This window comes from Dermochelys coriacea, chromosome 2, assembly GCF_009764565.3.
Source record: "Dermochelys coriacea isolate rDerCor1 chromosome 2, rDerCor1.pri.v4, whole genome shotgun sequence".
NCBI lineage: Eukaryota > Metazoa > Chordata > Testudines > Dermochelyidae > Dermochelys > Dermochelys coriacea.
In genome coordinates this window covers 207007898-207023250 of record NC_050069.1, presented here as the reverse complement: position 1 = coordinate 207023250, position 15353 = coordinate 207007898, and the positions used below count along the sequence as shown (strand labels likewise).

The 15353-nt window shown below is 38.1% G+C and overlaps 1 protein-coding gene across 5 annotated transcripts in view; it reads left to right on the top strand.

The window, feature by feature from the left end:
- The first annotated feature begins 239 nt into the window (after positions 1-239).
- The window catches only part of CREB5 (cAMP responsive element binding protein 5), a 359862-nt gene continuing 344748 nt past the window's right edge, over positions 240-15353 (top strand). The window contains exon 1 of one of the 5 annotated variants that reach the window (XM_038393118.2): positions 240-348. Coding sequence is in view for 2 of the 5 variants with exons in the window: in XM_043509126.1 (XP_043365061.1) it covers positions 3547-3549 (3 nt within the window). In the remaining 3 variants the exon portion in view is untranslated. Of the gene's footprint in view, positions 349-889; positions 1098-3116; positions 3550-15353 lie in introns of those variants that run through there. The other 4 variants (XM_043509125.1, XM_038393119.2, XM_043509126.1 and 1 more) reach the window with 4 other exon arrangements.

Sequence of the window (15353 nt, the reverse complement as noted above, 5' to 3'; positions counted from 1 at the left end):
TTTTTTCCAAGCTGACTCACACACGCCTAATGTCAGTCCTGTCACATCCAGCTCTGCAAGCTGTTGCTTGCGCTCTTGCTGCTTTGCACGAGCCTCCCCCTCCATCCGCCCCTTCTACTGTGGCTGGCTGGCGGGGCGGAGCCCGGGGAGGACACGCCCCTCGGACACGCCTACCGCTGCACTCTCCCCCTGAACAGGGACCGCAATGATTTAGAAGTTCAGGAATCCCACGTGACGTCACCGAGGGTGATGTAATGCTTCTCTAAATAGAACGTATTGTAACCTTCTCTCAGTCCAACGTGGTTCCTTCACCCAAGCTGCTGGTCCTTTCCCTTCTACACTTGTTTGGTAAGTTCCTCTAAATACTGATCTGACTTTATGAAACTCACTTTTCAGTGCATTTAAACCCTCGCTTTCTGGACGCTTTAAAGTACTTGTGTGCAAGGGACTGATCTCCTAGGGACGGGGAGTATGTGTGAATTAACTGGGGAGCAGAGGGGGGAAAGGATCTAAAGTGAGGAGGGAGAAATCTCATTAATTGCACAGGGGGTTGTTTTGTTTTGTGGGAGTTGGGGGGGGGGCTAGTAAACAGATTTTGTTACTAACCTCGGGACTGCTCCGGGGGCTGTTAGTTTTTCAATTTAACTGTAATGATAGTAACCATTTGAGATTCCACGGCTCCCTTTCCGAGAGGCGGTTTAGTGGCTGCGATGTTTGATCAGTGAGATGCTTCTATGAAGATGGCTATTGGAACGAGCGTGTGTGTGTATCGCTCCCTCTCGCTCCTCTAAGTGACTGGGCGAGGGTGTAACAGGAATTGGGGGGGGGGGGGGACCGGAAAAGTTGTTAGAGCTACACGAAGCGCAGTAAGCAGTCGGAGGGAGCGGAAAGGCAGCCAGGGGAGCAACTTTGAGATTCTTCAATTCAACCCACCGACCAAAAAGTTGGAAAGTTTTGAAACTCCGTGTGTGTTGAAACAAGAGCTAGCAAAGTCATTAGTATGCTGCCGGGACCGTGTGCGTGTGTGTGCATGTGTGTCGAAGAACCGCTGAGATGAGATGCAACTGCCGTCTCCGCTGTCTGCAGGGAGCGTGTAGGTAAATATTGCTGCAAATCAATTGTAATTCTTGTTCAAGCTCTTTCGGGAGAGGATTTTTTTAAACTAGACACAAAAGTCTGGAAGGCTGATGCTGCCCCCTCCCCATCTTTGCCTTTTTTCTTTTCGGCATAACATCTTTTCTTGCTGCTGCTGCTGAAATGACAGCTCTTTGGCTGCTGGACTTGCTCTCAAAGTCCCCCCTCCCTTCTTGAAAGCTTTCGCTTTCTTCTTAACTGGACTTGATTTCAATCGCTGCAACTTTGATTTGAGTTTTGGAAGAGGCTTCTTAGCCCAAAGTACCGGAGGCTCAGCTGCCTACAAGTTGCTGGTTCATGTGTCTGTGTTGTTTCTTATATGGACTTTTACTGGTAATTGCACAACAAACTGATCACACCACCCCTCATCTCCAGTTCCCACATGATGCCTATTGTTAAGGCTCAGGACTAGAGTGGGCTGTGCGTATATTTCGTTGTTAGGTGTCTGCATCTCTATGTTTGGTTGTCTCCCCCCCCCCCCTTCTGACATATCTCTGGGAATAAGGCTGGATAGTGGGCCATTACGTCATTCTGCAGACTAGTAAGTGTTTGATTAACAGCCTTAGATACTGCAGGGTTCAGGGGGTTAGAAATGCTGACAAAGCAACTCTCATTTTTACAATCCCACTGGCTAAGCACATCGTTTTTACACCCTCTCCTCCCCCCCAGTTCAATGCATATCTCCTTGATCCCTACTCTCTTTAGTTAAGTTTTGTCCTTCCAGAATTAGAAGAGCGTCTGAAATATAAAGGGAATACCTGCTAAACTCTGCCTTCTCTCTTATTTATGTCCAGGCATGATGAGTGAGCCGTCATCTCGAGGGTTTACTATAAATGTTACAGTCTGAAAGAAAAAAGTGGGTTCAAAGACATGGATAGTAATAAAATAAAATAAAATGAATGTCCATGTGTGTGTCTTTTACAATTGAAATGCTTAAAGAGTACTTACTTAAAACGGCATGGCCAGAGGATTTCTGTATTTTATCAGTAGGAAACAATATACAGACAGATGAAAACAGGTTAGACCAAAGGACAATAGGGTTCTTGGGTTTTCCTTGAGACCATACATTTCAAAGATAACTCTTCTCCTAACCCATTGAATTGCACCAGAGTTTCTTTGTCTGGTCATTTGGCAAAAATATAGTGTGTCAAATAACAGTGGAGGACGAACTTTCCTCTAAGAAACTGTCATGTAGAAATAATCCAGAAACCAGACTGTAAAGTTTTTTTTTAGATAAATTGTTTCTAGAGTTACAGGGTGATAAAAAAATGAAAGAAAATCTATACTCTGACACAGTTTGGGAATTTGGTTTGAAGTACATGCATTTTGGTAGAATTTTTTTTATTTTCTGTAGAAAAATGTACAAATTTGAACACCCCCTTTGACATGTCTTTGAAGTCAGCATTACTATGTTAAAAATACTTTTAAAATGTTAAACTTCTTATTTGTTACTCCTTAGTCCTAAAGGGAGCAGTGCAGGTTGCAAAGCACTAGAGAAAAGTGTGGTTAACGATCAGTGATTAGTGATAAGTGATTAGTGGTTTTATTCAAACTGTTACCTCTGACCAGAAGCACACATCAGAGGATTAACAGGCTCTTTAGATAAATGCTCATTAGTGGAAGGAGAAAAACGAAGATAATAGCCATGCACACAGGGACAACTTTCGAGGAAAATCATTCCTGTCTCTGGAATAATAAGCTCTATTAGCAGAAAGCCTCTTTAATTTAAAAGTTGCTTTTATCTTGTAAATCAAAGTTAGATGTAGAAGGTCACTCTGCTATTATAAACTAAATTTTCCCATATCCACTGGATGTGGATTATCCCAGTAGTGATATTTATTTAAAGAAACTGAAAAATCTCAAGCGCCAAAGCCCTGTATTTTAAGGTATCTACTTCAAATGTAGAAAGTGAAGCCTGCTGTCAGCTAACTAGATGGCGTAGTACTGTTCTCTGTGAATATATAGTTCGGGATTATAAACTGAGCAAGTTGCTGCTTGCTAGATGTCCTTCAACACTTACTACACAGTTGATTTTGTTCTGGGTTGGAGGCTAGACAGTCCTACAAGTTTTTAGTCACATTTTCCATGCCAGTTAATCTAGTGAGTTAAAGGCTACTGGAAAAATTAGTCTCATTACGAAAATAAACTATTGGAGAAAGAGGCAAATAGAACTACCTGGGGGTTTGCTCTTGGTTGGAAGTGCGATAGTAAAGTACTAGATCTGTCTTCTATTGGTTTAATAAAATAAGATTCTGATGGTCTTAAATACAAACATATAGAAATACACAGTGACACCTCTTCCCTTGCTATCACTGGCAAACGGAGCTTTAAAACCAAAAAAAGTCAGTAGGAGAGAAAAGTTGACTTGGTGACTGAACAAAACAACTCATTCCTGATTTTACTCTACAGATAATGGTAAGAAGTCTTTTATTTTCCTGTTAATTGAATAAGTGATCTTTAACTATTGATAAGAAAAGGATAATGTCTTGGCTTTGTTCATACATGGTTTGTAAAGAATTAGTGTCTATTACTGTCCATAGAATTTGTAATGTTTCTGCTGTCTTTATGTCTAGACCATCAAACTTCCAAAACATTTATGTTTTCATGTACGCATTTACCATGGGATAGGAAATAGAAATACTAAACGTTTGAATTGAACAAACTGAAATTGTCCATTTATTTGTAACTTTAATTGGACAATTATGATGGTCAGATAACACTTTATGTGATGAAGAGATTTCTTTCTAAAGACAAAGAAATTTCTTGATATTCTTGACATGAGGTTGGAAGTAACTTGGTCTACTTGGAAGGACAATAAGCTTTGCCTTGGACTATTGCATTTTGGATGCTGTTTATTCTAGGGACTTAAGATTTGGGAACAGAAGTAAATTTTTTTTTAACTTGTATAAAAAAAATTGCAACTGGAGAACCAAATAAAAATCAATTGATAATATACAGGCTGCTTTACAGAAACCAGAACAAGGGAAGGTCTGATCTCTTTATTTAACCTATGGGAAAAGAAAAGGAAGAAAAACAAGTATTACTACTAAAAGTGAAGGTAAAATGGGAAAAGGTTGTACCCATAATCCTGCTCACTTTACGATTCAGTGGGGCTACTTGCATGAATAAGGGGAGAAAGATTTGGTCCTGTGTGTTCAAATTTGGTATTAATTTTCTCTCTGTAGTTTAGAAGAGGCTCTGAAATACCCTGAAATTTCCTAACGTTGTTCTTTACCCTTCAGAGGGGTCTTTTGTGTGATATTGCATCCGTGAGAGTTAGAGTTCATTCCAATAACAATGGACCTTGCAGTGGCTTGAGACAATTTTTAGGGCCCAATCCTTCTGTCCTCACTCAGGCAAACCCTTATGGATATCAGTAAGAGTTCTGCAGGAGGATTTGGCCCTTAACTATTAACAGAACAATTTTTAAGACACTTTTAACTTTCTTCTGGGACCCCAGGCAAGATTTATATATCTCCAACTATGCAGGTAGGGTGACCAGGTGTCCCGATTTTATAGGGACAGTATGGTTTTTGGGTCTTTTTCTTATATAGGTTCCTATTACTCCCCATCCCGATTTTTCACACTTTCTCCTCTGGTCACCCTATATGCAGGGTGGTATTGTTACCCATCTTTTGACTACACTCTCTTTTGGTCAAAGATCTTTTCCCTAGAAATCTGTCACTTTGTATTTCTTTTTCTAGTTAGAAACCTGCTGGATTTACTGCAGACCTGTTGCTTTGATTTATTAATAAACCTTCTGTTTATGGATTGGCCACCTTTAAACTAAAGTAAAGCTTTATTTTAGTCCAAATGAACTTTTTTGATATAGCCCTCTGTATACATCAAATCAATTTTGCTTTATTTTTTGGAATAACATAATAAAATTGCCACCTATTTAAAGTAGTGTTCAGTTACTCAGGTATCATGTGGTCTCTAATTTAACAAAATGGGAATTTTTCTCAAGTAGAGACTATGTAGAATTTAGCTTTAACCATTTGTTGCATATATACCGCTCAATCGACAGAGTTGCTTGAGACATGGACCCGTTAACGACAGAGAGCAACAGGTCTTTCAGCTATGCGTACAGCTCTGTTTCTGTGTTGACTAAATGAACTTGTATTTAGCTAACTTGACTTTTGTTTGGACCAACTTTTCACATACAAACTTTCATCACAATAAGTTGATAACGTCTTTTAGTGGAATCATTGAAAACATTTTTGAAATTCATACTCTTGCTGATTTTGACTCAGTCATAAGTGATATTGTCACGGCTGATCAATCGGCTAGTTGTCCTGGTGACCAAACACACGATTTCTGCAGGTTGTTTTTCTCTGAAAAAGTGCTATATGTCATGTAACTGTGCTACTTGTCTCTGAGAAAGTTTGATTGGAAAATAAAACACAGTAAATTCTATGAGATACAGGCAAGTAGCTCTTTGTTAGAGATGTACTTGAAGAGTTCTTTGTTTTTCTGCATTTTAAAAACATATAATAAACAGTCACAAAATGAATGGAACTTTAGCTTTTAGTAACTTTTAGCCTTAGCCTTCAGCACACCATTTCCTCTTACTACAAATTGCATTCTTACATCAATTTAAAATCTTTAAAAGATTGTTCTTTAAGGTAGACAAAACAATTATCTCAATTTCTTTTCTTGTCTAATTTGAATATTAACCATGTTACAGGAATAAGATTAGTACGTTTACAGATTTGTGGTACAATTTTACATACTTACATATAATATGAATATATTTCTGTGAACATCTCAAACATTACATTCCTGTAAAATAAATGTACGTATACTCTCTGATATACTCAATGTATAAGTAATAATTGTTGTTATAAGAACACTTGCTGAATCAAAAATATTGTGGTATGTTGTTTTAGCCAAGTAATTATTTTGTTTGTACACTGATCATTTACCTATACCATGGCACTGGTTGAAGTGGTAACTCTGGCACTTTTAAAATAATAACGTCTAGTGTTTTCACACAAGTTATTTTACTGTATAATTAAAAATATTGGCATTCATCATTTTTTCTATTAACCACCTAAGCTTCATTAATGGGAACTACAACTGCAAATCTGGATTTAGAGATTTTAGAAAGAGAGATGGCTGTATGTGTTTTGTAGGTTTCAAGATGGTGATACCAAATACTATTTTATAAACGAGAAGAGATTGATTAAGGATTTTACTGAGGGCTGTAGTATTTTCAAAGTAAAACATTCAAAGCTCAGTACAATTTCCTTAGCTTACTAGATGTTATGTTTTGGTTTTTGTTTCTGTCTTCTTTTTTGAGAATCTACTCAAGAAGTCAATCCCCCACATGCTTCAAAATAAATATTTCAGAAAGTTACACTTACTAGTGTTTGTTTAATTTTCCTGTTTAGAATCTCATATTTTGAGTTAATTAGGACTTGCTATCATGGCAGCATTCTGCTCAAGGTGATCTTAGGATGTGGCAATATAATCCTTCATGGTAAGGGGAGTCCAGTGGACTGATTAAAAATTACTAGAATGCCCTTAGGGGGAGGCCCACAGAGAAAGGTAAGAGTAAGGGAATTTCAGTTTCAGTAAGAAAACAATCCACAAATGCTGTCATAGCTTTAACAGAATAAAGGCCTTATTTTTGCTTTTCTTGGGCACCCAAACTCCCATTGATTTCAGTGGGAGTCCTGGATACCCAGGAATTCAACCGTTTGGTGTTTTTATGCATACTTTGGCCATTTGATGATCACCCCTTAATATATATTCAATTTCTTACATCTGTATACACTTTTTAAATAATAATTCGCAAAAAGAAAAGGAGTACTTGTGGCACCTTAGAGACTAACAAATTTATTAGAGCATAAGCTTTCGTGAGCTACAGCTCACTTCATCGGATGCATTTGGTGGAAAAAACAGAGGAGAGATTTATATACACACACATAAATCTCTCCTCTGTTTTTTCCACCAAATGCATCCGATGAAGTGAGCTGTAGCTCACGAAAGCTTATGCTCTAATAAATTTGTTAGTCTCTAAGGTGCCACAAGTACTCCTTTTCTTTTTGCGAATACAGACTAACACGGCTGCTACTCTGAAACCTGTAAATAATAATTGTTTTCTTTTCCACTTCTTTGTTATTTTCTGGAAGCGATGTTTTCTAATACTACCATCCTCATCTGCCCTCCATTTCAATTCCTTTCCTTCCCAACAACGTTGTATCTCTGGTGCACTCCATTTCAGTGATCTGGGTGATCTCAATGATTACTTATGTTTGAAGTTTCCCAGCTAAGCAGTCTGTGGTACTGAGGTTATTCTGGTTGGCTCAGTGACATATTTTTTGTGTGTGTTTTATTGGGTAGGAAACAGAGGGCTTCAGAGAAATTATTTAATTAAATTGAAAAATCTTTTTCCTACAGTTTGATAGTAGCAGCTTTTTTACCTGTTGCAATATAGGCTCATGGACGCCACTACTGTACATGGTTTGTGATACAGCATCATTTATAGCCTGCTCCTTTGTAGTTGTTCACAAGTACTTAGAAATTCATTTGACTAATGTGGGAAATAAAGAGGGGCCAGCAGTTCCCAGATTTTTGTTCTTTGATACCTGACTAGCAAGACTTGAGTAATGGTAGCTAATATAAAACATTCAACACAGGGGGCTCTGTAGCACAATAAATTGAATTTAAGATTAGGCTGAGAATATGTTGCATGAAGTGGCTATAACAGGATGAGCTAAACTGAGGCATTACCTGGAGTACTCAAGTAAACTGCTTACTAGTGTATATATATTTCAGAGTAGCAGCCGTGTTAGTCTGTATCCGCAAAAAGTAAAGGAGTACTTGTGGCACCTTGGAGACTAACAAATTTATTTGAGCATAAGCTTTTTCGTGAGCTACAGCTCACTTTATCAGATCCGAATTTTAGATCACTTTTCAGTTTTAGAGTACAGATGTGTTGTGTTTGGGCACACTTACATATCCATATAACGGTATTTTATCTAATTAAGCAGTAAGACACTCCAAGGTGTGAATTATTGTATTAATGTTATTAATTCACAGTGTGTGTGTGTTGGTCATTGAGGTTACAAAACCAATTGCCATTAGTGCAATGCGGTGTGAATTAGCACACCATTATTCACACTTGAGTGTTTACTGCAACTATATAATTATATTTTAAGTAATATTTATATTAAGTGATGAAGCTCATAAATTGTGAGTAGCAAATCATGGTGTATTTATAGTCACCACTCAGAATTATTTTCAATCAGACAGTCCTAGTGAAGTCAATGGGTGTAATTGTCATCACACTCAAATGGGAGTAGGTGCAGGCCCTTAAGGTTGACCTGTAAAAGTGGATATGGAGATATACAGATGTGTGCATAAGTATATATAGAGTAAATGTATATGTTTAGATATAAAAAGTATAGAATGGTTTTGTATATTAGAAACTCAAATTTTATCTACCTTGGAATAATCTGTGGTGATTGGAGAAACAGCAAAAATAAGATACAGCAAAAAAGTGAAAGCTGAGCAGTGGAGAGGGGAAGGGATTTTTAGTCCAATTGTTTAGAACTCTTTTTTGTTGCTGTTAACCTTTAACCATTTAACTTCAATGTTTAATGAACGTTGGAGAGAAAATTCATCTTTGTTTAAAGATTCAACATTCCCACAAATTCTCTTCTCACCATTTCTCTCCAGAGACCTCCCTTCCTGTCCAGGTAATCTTCCAGCAAGACTAGGGAGGCTTAAATTTTATATTTTTGTGCTTTAAAAAAAACAAGCTGGGATTTATTACTCTTTTGTCCCCATCACCATGTTCCCAAAGACACGTGCGTGCACACACACACACATATATATTTGGTGTATATTATTTTAAATGGATAAGCAGCAGAAAAGTGTTAAAAGAACAGATTAAAAGGTTAGGAAGATCAAAACTAGACCAACTTTTAAAAATTCTGATCTGTCTTTCATTCCCCTGCCTTAATAAACTAGTGTGCACACATGAGATGGAGAGAAAAAAGATTTAGCAAGGAGGCAGATTTTAATTTAAGGTGTCCAAAGCATTATTACAGAAAGTGACAGAAAAGAATATTTTTAATATTTTGGAAACAGCCTTGACAGGGACCTTTAAATGACACAAATGTCTTCTAAGTGACATATGCAACCAGAAAGAAAGGATCAAATGAAGATCTATAAAAGTGTAAAGATACTTGTGTTATGGTAGAAACCAAAAGTATGAATCATAACAGGGCTTAAAAGTGTTCTCTCACACTGATATAAATCAGGAGCACCTCTGCTGAAAGCAGGGGAGTTACACTGGAGTTTCTCTTGTGAGAGGAGAATCAGGGTATATTCTCAAAAAGAAAAGGAGTACTTGTGGCACCTTAGAGACTAACAAATTTATTAGAGCATAAGCTTTCGTGAGCTACAGCTCACTTCATCGGCTGTAGCTCACGAAAGCTTATGCTCTAATAAATTTGTTAGTCTCTAAGGTGCCACAAGTACTCCTTTTCTTTTTGCGAATACAGACTAACACGGCTGCTACTCTGAAACCTGTCATTATGCAGGGTATATTCTGAATGCAGTGTATCAATTTGTCAGTTGTGTGTTTGTGCAAATCCTATTACTAAAGCAAAAGCCTGAGTCTTCAAGTTGAGGATGTCTGTTTCTTCTAGATGAACATGTTTGTATAGCTCTCCTTCTATTGTGACAAGTCTTACTATGTCTGGGGAGAGGGAAATATTGAGACTACTTACTTTTGTGCTCAATTCATATTCCTTCCACTCTGTCTCTTCCTCTCACAAGTTTTATGTGTAAGTGCTCCATCTACTTACGCTGGCTCTCTCTGACAGTATAACAAGCCTCAGGCTTGTATAACATATACCAAAATCCCACTAGGTTTTTCAATTAAACATAGGCAAAGAATTTGACTCTTAAGACTGGTGCAGATTTTGCTCTTAATTACACCATTGTGAATCAGGGGTAGCTCCATTGACTTCAATACAATCATATCTGTGTGAAAACAGGTTAAGCAAGATGAGGATAGCACCTAATATTTTCTTATTCGGAATGTTAGTTCACTTTCCTTTAGCCCCATAGACTTATAATATTTTGATTGGTGGCAAGGTTTTTTCACACTTCTGAAGGAATGCTTTTACTCTATTGTATGTTGTCACAGTAACGGCGTAGGACACTTGCAAATAAGACACTTGCTACATGCTAGAGTTGCAATCTAAAGAATAATTAAACAACTATATTTACACAGCAGACTTCAATGTGTGCTGAAGCAACTGACCTGGTGCTCTGATATACAGAGTCATGATGAGAAATTTTAACATATGTGGTCAGATCTTCGCTGTTGTAAATCTGTGTGGCTCCATTGGCTTACATGAAATGCAACCAGCTGAGGATCTGGCCCATAGTGTTAGCAAAACTGCACACAGTAGGTAACTTTTGCATATTCTCTTTTGTAAGAGGATACTGTAAAGAATTTTAGGCCTCATAACTGAAACTGATGGGGAAAGGTCCTCCAGAATAGATGCTATAATGATGATAAACCCTATTATTCCTTAACAAAATGTTTTTAAAAGCATTATTTAAGTGCATGTTGTTTTGTGTTTTCCCCCTGCTGGCTCTGCAGTTGTCTTAATCATTATTCTCAGAGCAATGCTGTGCTGAGGTCATCAGTGATGATGGCGTGAAAACGAACAAGTTTTAGCACGAGAAGTCACTATATAATTTGATAGGGATGTTGTCTGCTCCAAAACATCCACATTTATTTCAGCTCCAATCTAAGCAAAGAAGAAGAAAACAGATTGGCTGACTCATAACAAATACGTATTATAGTTTCTGCTATGCTGGTGTAAATCTAAGGTAACACCACTTGAAAGAGGTTTGTTTAGACTTACACTGATGTAGCTGAGAACAGAATTTGGACCGATGCTTTCATTTGAGAAATAGAGACCTGAATTCTGCTTCCACTCATGTAAATCAAGAGCAACACCGCTGACTTGAATAGCTTCTATTTTGCACCAATGAAATTGAGAGTGTAAGTTCTTCCCCCATGTGGTTTTGAAGGTAGTTTCTCAAAATAGGGTTGATCTGAGAGGAGTCAACTGCCTACTCATCTGAGTGGGCGATAGCTTTGAAACCTAATTATGACATTTAAATGTTTTGCTCAGATCATTTCTGCAGATATATTCACCCGTGTTCTTATTCATTGTAGTGGGATATAATTGTGGGCATTGAGAGCATTGTTGGGTGGATAGTTCTTGGGAACAGATAGCAGGGTGAGAAACATGGAGATCAAGACCCTTTATTCCTAAATTTCAAGTCACTTCCCTCTCTCTGGGGACAAGCTTGGAAAGAAGAGATACATCTCCCTAATGCCACAAGCTGAAACTGAACATCTGTGCCAAAATAACAAATGTATCTTTTGTGGATGCCAAAAGTCCCAGCTGCCTCCTGCTTCGCTACCAAGCTTTCAAGTTTGTATCTGACAACTTCTATTATGCATTGTCAATACAAAATCTTGCAGTATATTGAAAAGTTAGGGGTAGCACATTGGAAAAACTTTCCAAAATTTAAGATTAATACGGAAATTAAATTAAAAATACCTAGCGCAAGGGATATTACAGTGACTTTATTAGTGTATTGAACATGAAAACAGAAATACAAAGCTGTTTGTTGAATTCTCTGTGACAGCTTCAGGTAGTTTCTGGGTGCTGTAGAGTACATTGCCAATATTCAGCAGAAGCTAGGATACCTTGCAGCAAAATTTAGGACCACTGTACTGCAGAGAACACGGTCACTACTAGTGCACTCTCTGTTAAGAGGAGCACCCTCTATGTCAGTGGTTCTCAACCAGGAGTACACATACTGCTGGAGGTATGCAGATGTCTTCCAGGGGGTACATCAACTCATCTAGATATTAAAAAAGCACTCATGAAGTCAGTACAAACTAAAATTTCATAGAGACAATGACATGTTACACTGCTCTATATACTATACACTGAAATGTAAGTACAAATTTATATTCCAATTGATTTATTTTATAATTGCATGGTAAAATGGGAAAGAAAGCAATTTTTCAATAAATAGTGTGCTGTGACACTTTTGTATTTTTAGGTCTGATTTTGTAAGCAAGTAGTTTTTAAGTGAGGTAAAACTTGGGGTACACAAGAAAAATCAGACTCCTGAAAGGGGTACAATAGTCTGGAAAGGTTGAGAGCCACTGCTCTATGTGTTACTTGTATAGTCTCTTCTCACAACACTGCAGGTTTTCCAGGAAATTTCTTATTTGTATCCACCACTCTTACACAAAGATGGGCAGTTCCATGTCTCAAATGTAGACTATATGTTGTAAAATATTCTTTATAACACTTTTGTTACTGAGGGCAAAACCACGGCTGTAATCCTGGAAGCTATTATTGGGGGGAGGGATAGCTCAGTGGTTTGAGCATTGGCCTGCTAAACCTAGGGTTGTGAGTTCAATCCTTGAGGGGGCCATTTAGGGATCTGGGGCAAAAATTGGGGATTGGTCCTGCTTTGAGCAGGGGGTTGGACTAGATGACCTCCTGAGGTCCCTTCCAACCCTGATATTCTATGATTCTAGGAACTGATCCCTGCACTTGCAGGGAATAATTCTCAGGATGAGAGCCTAAAATATTCAACTTATTACAGAAACAATAGCTAGCCATAAAAGATTGTTTTTAAAATAGTTAAGTGAATATGCTAAAAGGCATGTCACTTTTTAAAATAATTGAGCAGCCTTTTCCCAACACACCTACTTCAGTATTACATATCTCTTAAAAAACCCAAAACAGTATGAACATTCCAGCGCCCACGAGCAACCCTCTGATAACATACAGTTCTAGAGCCACATCCTGCTTGTCACACTCAATGTGCATTTGTGAGGTGAACATGATATGGTCTCTAAATGTAAAGGTTTTCAGAGTTTCTCTCCTCTATTGCCCATCCACATTATCATCTCAAACAGGATTTCTTACCTCTAACACAGGCTTTCTCTTTACCACTGTCCCTTCCTGAGTTGAATCTCATGGACAGCACTGGACAGGGTTAATGATCTCTGACTGGGGACGTAGCTAGAACTGTGGGCTTCAGGGGAAGACAAGGGGCAGGCCTTACTAAGCTGCACAAATATTCTGTCTAAAGGAATTCAGGCTGCATTAACTTTGTGTTGCCCCTTCTGCACTGCATAATCCCATTAGAGTGAGTGTGTATGGTGGTGGGTAGTGTAAAACAGGTGAAAGCATCACTGAAATTATGCTGATTGTGAGGTGGAGAAAGCAGGGGTGAGCCCTCTATTGATGTGGAGGCCCTGTGTCTCCAGAATATCCCCCAGGATTTTCTCTGATTGCTTCCAGGGTTGGGGCAGGCTTCCATTTCTAGCTTAGTGGAGTTGGGGGAAGCTGTAGACATGCTATATTTTGATTCTAGTATGGCTTCTGACACAGTCCCAACTAACATTCTCATAAACAGACTAGGGAAATGTCTACATGAAAGTACTAGAAGGTGGGAGCATAACTGGTTGAAGACAACACCCATTTTTTTCATGTTCTCTATGTATATAAATCTCCCCACTGTATTTTCCACTGAATGCATCTGATAAAGTGAGCTGTAGCTCACGAAAGCTTATGCGCAAATAAATTTGTTAGTCTCTAAGGTGCCACAAGTACTCCTTTTCTTTTTACGAATACAGACTAACACGGCTGCTACTCTGAAACCTGTCATATTCAAATAGTAGTTATCAATGGTTCAGTGTCAGACTGAGAGGGTGTATCCAGTCGGGTCCTGCCGAAGACTGTGCTGGGTCTGATACTAGTCAATATTTTCATTAATGACTTGGAGAATGGAGTGGAGAGTTTGTTTATATAATTTGCAGATGACACCCATCAGAAAGGGACTGCAAATACTTTGGAGGACAGGATTAGAATTTAAAATGACTGTGACAAATTGGAGAATTGGTCAAATACAAATACAAATGCAAAGAGAAATACAAAGTACTTCACTTAGGAAGGAAAAATCAAATGCACAACTACAAAATGGAGAATAACTGGTTAGGCAGTAGTACTGCGGAAAAGGATCTAGGGCTTATAGTAGGTCACAAATTGAATATGAGTCAACAATGTGATGCAGTTGCAAAAAAGGCTAATAGTCTGGGGTGTATTAACAGGAGTGTCGATGTAAGACATGGGAGCTAATTATTCCATTCTACTTGGCACTGGTGAGGCCTCAGCTGGAGTACTGTGTCCAATTCTGGGTGCTACACTCTTGGAAAGATGTGGACAAACTTGTGAGAGTCCAGAGGAGAGCAAGAAAAAATATAGGTTTGGAAAACCACACCTCTGAGGAAAAGTTTTTTTAAAAAAAAATAGGTGTGTTTAGTTTTGAGAAAAGAAAACTGAAAGGGGGACCAGCTGTCAGTCTTCAAATATTTTAAGTGCTGTTATAAAGAGTACAGGGATTAATTGGTCTGCATGTGCACTGAAAGTAGGACCAGTAATAGAACACTTAATCTGCACCAAGGGAGATTTAGGTTCGTATTAGGAAAAACTTTCTAACTATAAAGATAGTTAAGGACAGGAATAAGCTTCCAAGGGAGGTTATAGAATCCCTGTTATGGGAGGTTTTTAAGAATGGGTTAGACAAACACCTGTCAGGGATGGTCTAGGTGTACATGGTCCTGCCTCAACGTGGTGGGCTAAAAAGCAAGTTATAGGAAAATCTACCATTTATAGGGGGGAAATTCTTTATTTGCTCTGGGGACTTTAGTTCTTCAGTTGTTATCACAGTGGTGATGCAAGACATGATCTTGGAGGGGGATTGGGGGCATGTGTACTCTTATTAAAATTGTAATAACATTTGTTGCAGTTCACATTACAAAATTGGTAAAGTATTTAATAGCCCCAATTTAGTTAGTTTTAATATAAATGTTTTGAGTAGTATGTACATAGCATATTTTTCCATATTTCAGCATTTCTAACAAAACACTGAATATGTCTGAAACTTTAGCTTATTCACACTTCCTAATCATAATCCTCTCTGTTTCTTTGTCAGCACCTTTTTTTTTTTTTGGTATTTCTCTGGACACCTTTATCTAATATCTCCGGAGGTTAACCTTTGACATGATCTATTACTTGCTTCTTAGTGCTTTTAACAAGGTGAAGAGAGGTCAGTTTCAATAAAAGGCAGGCATTATTAGGAGACTT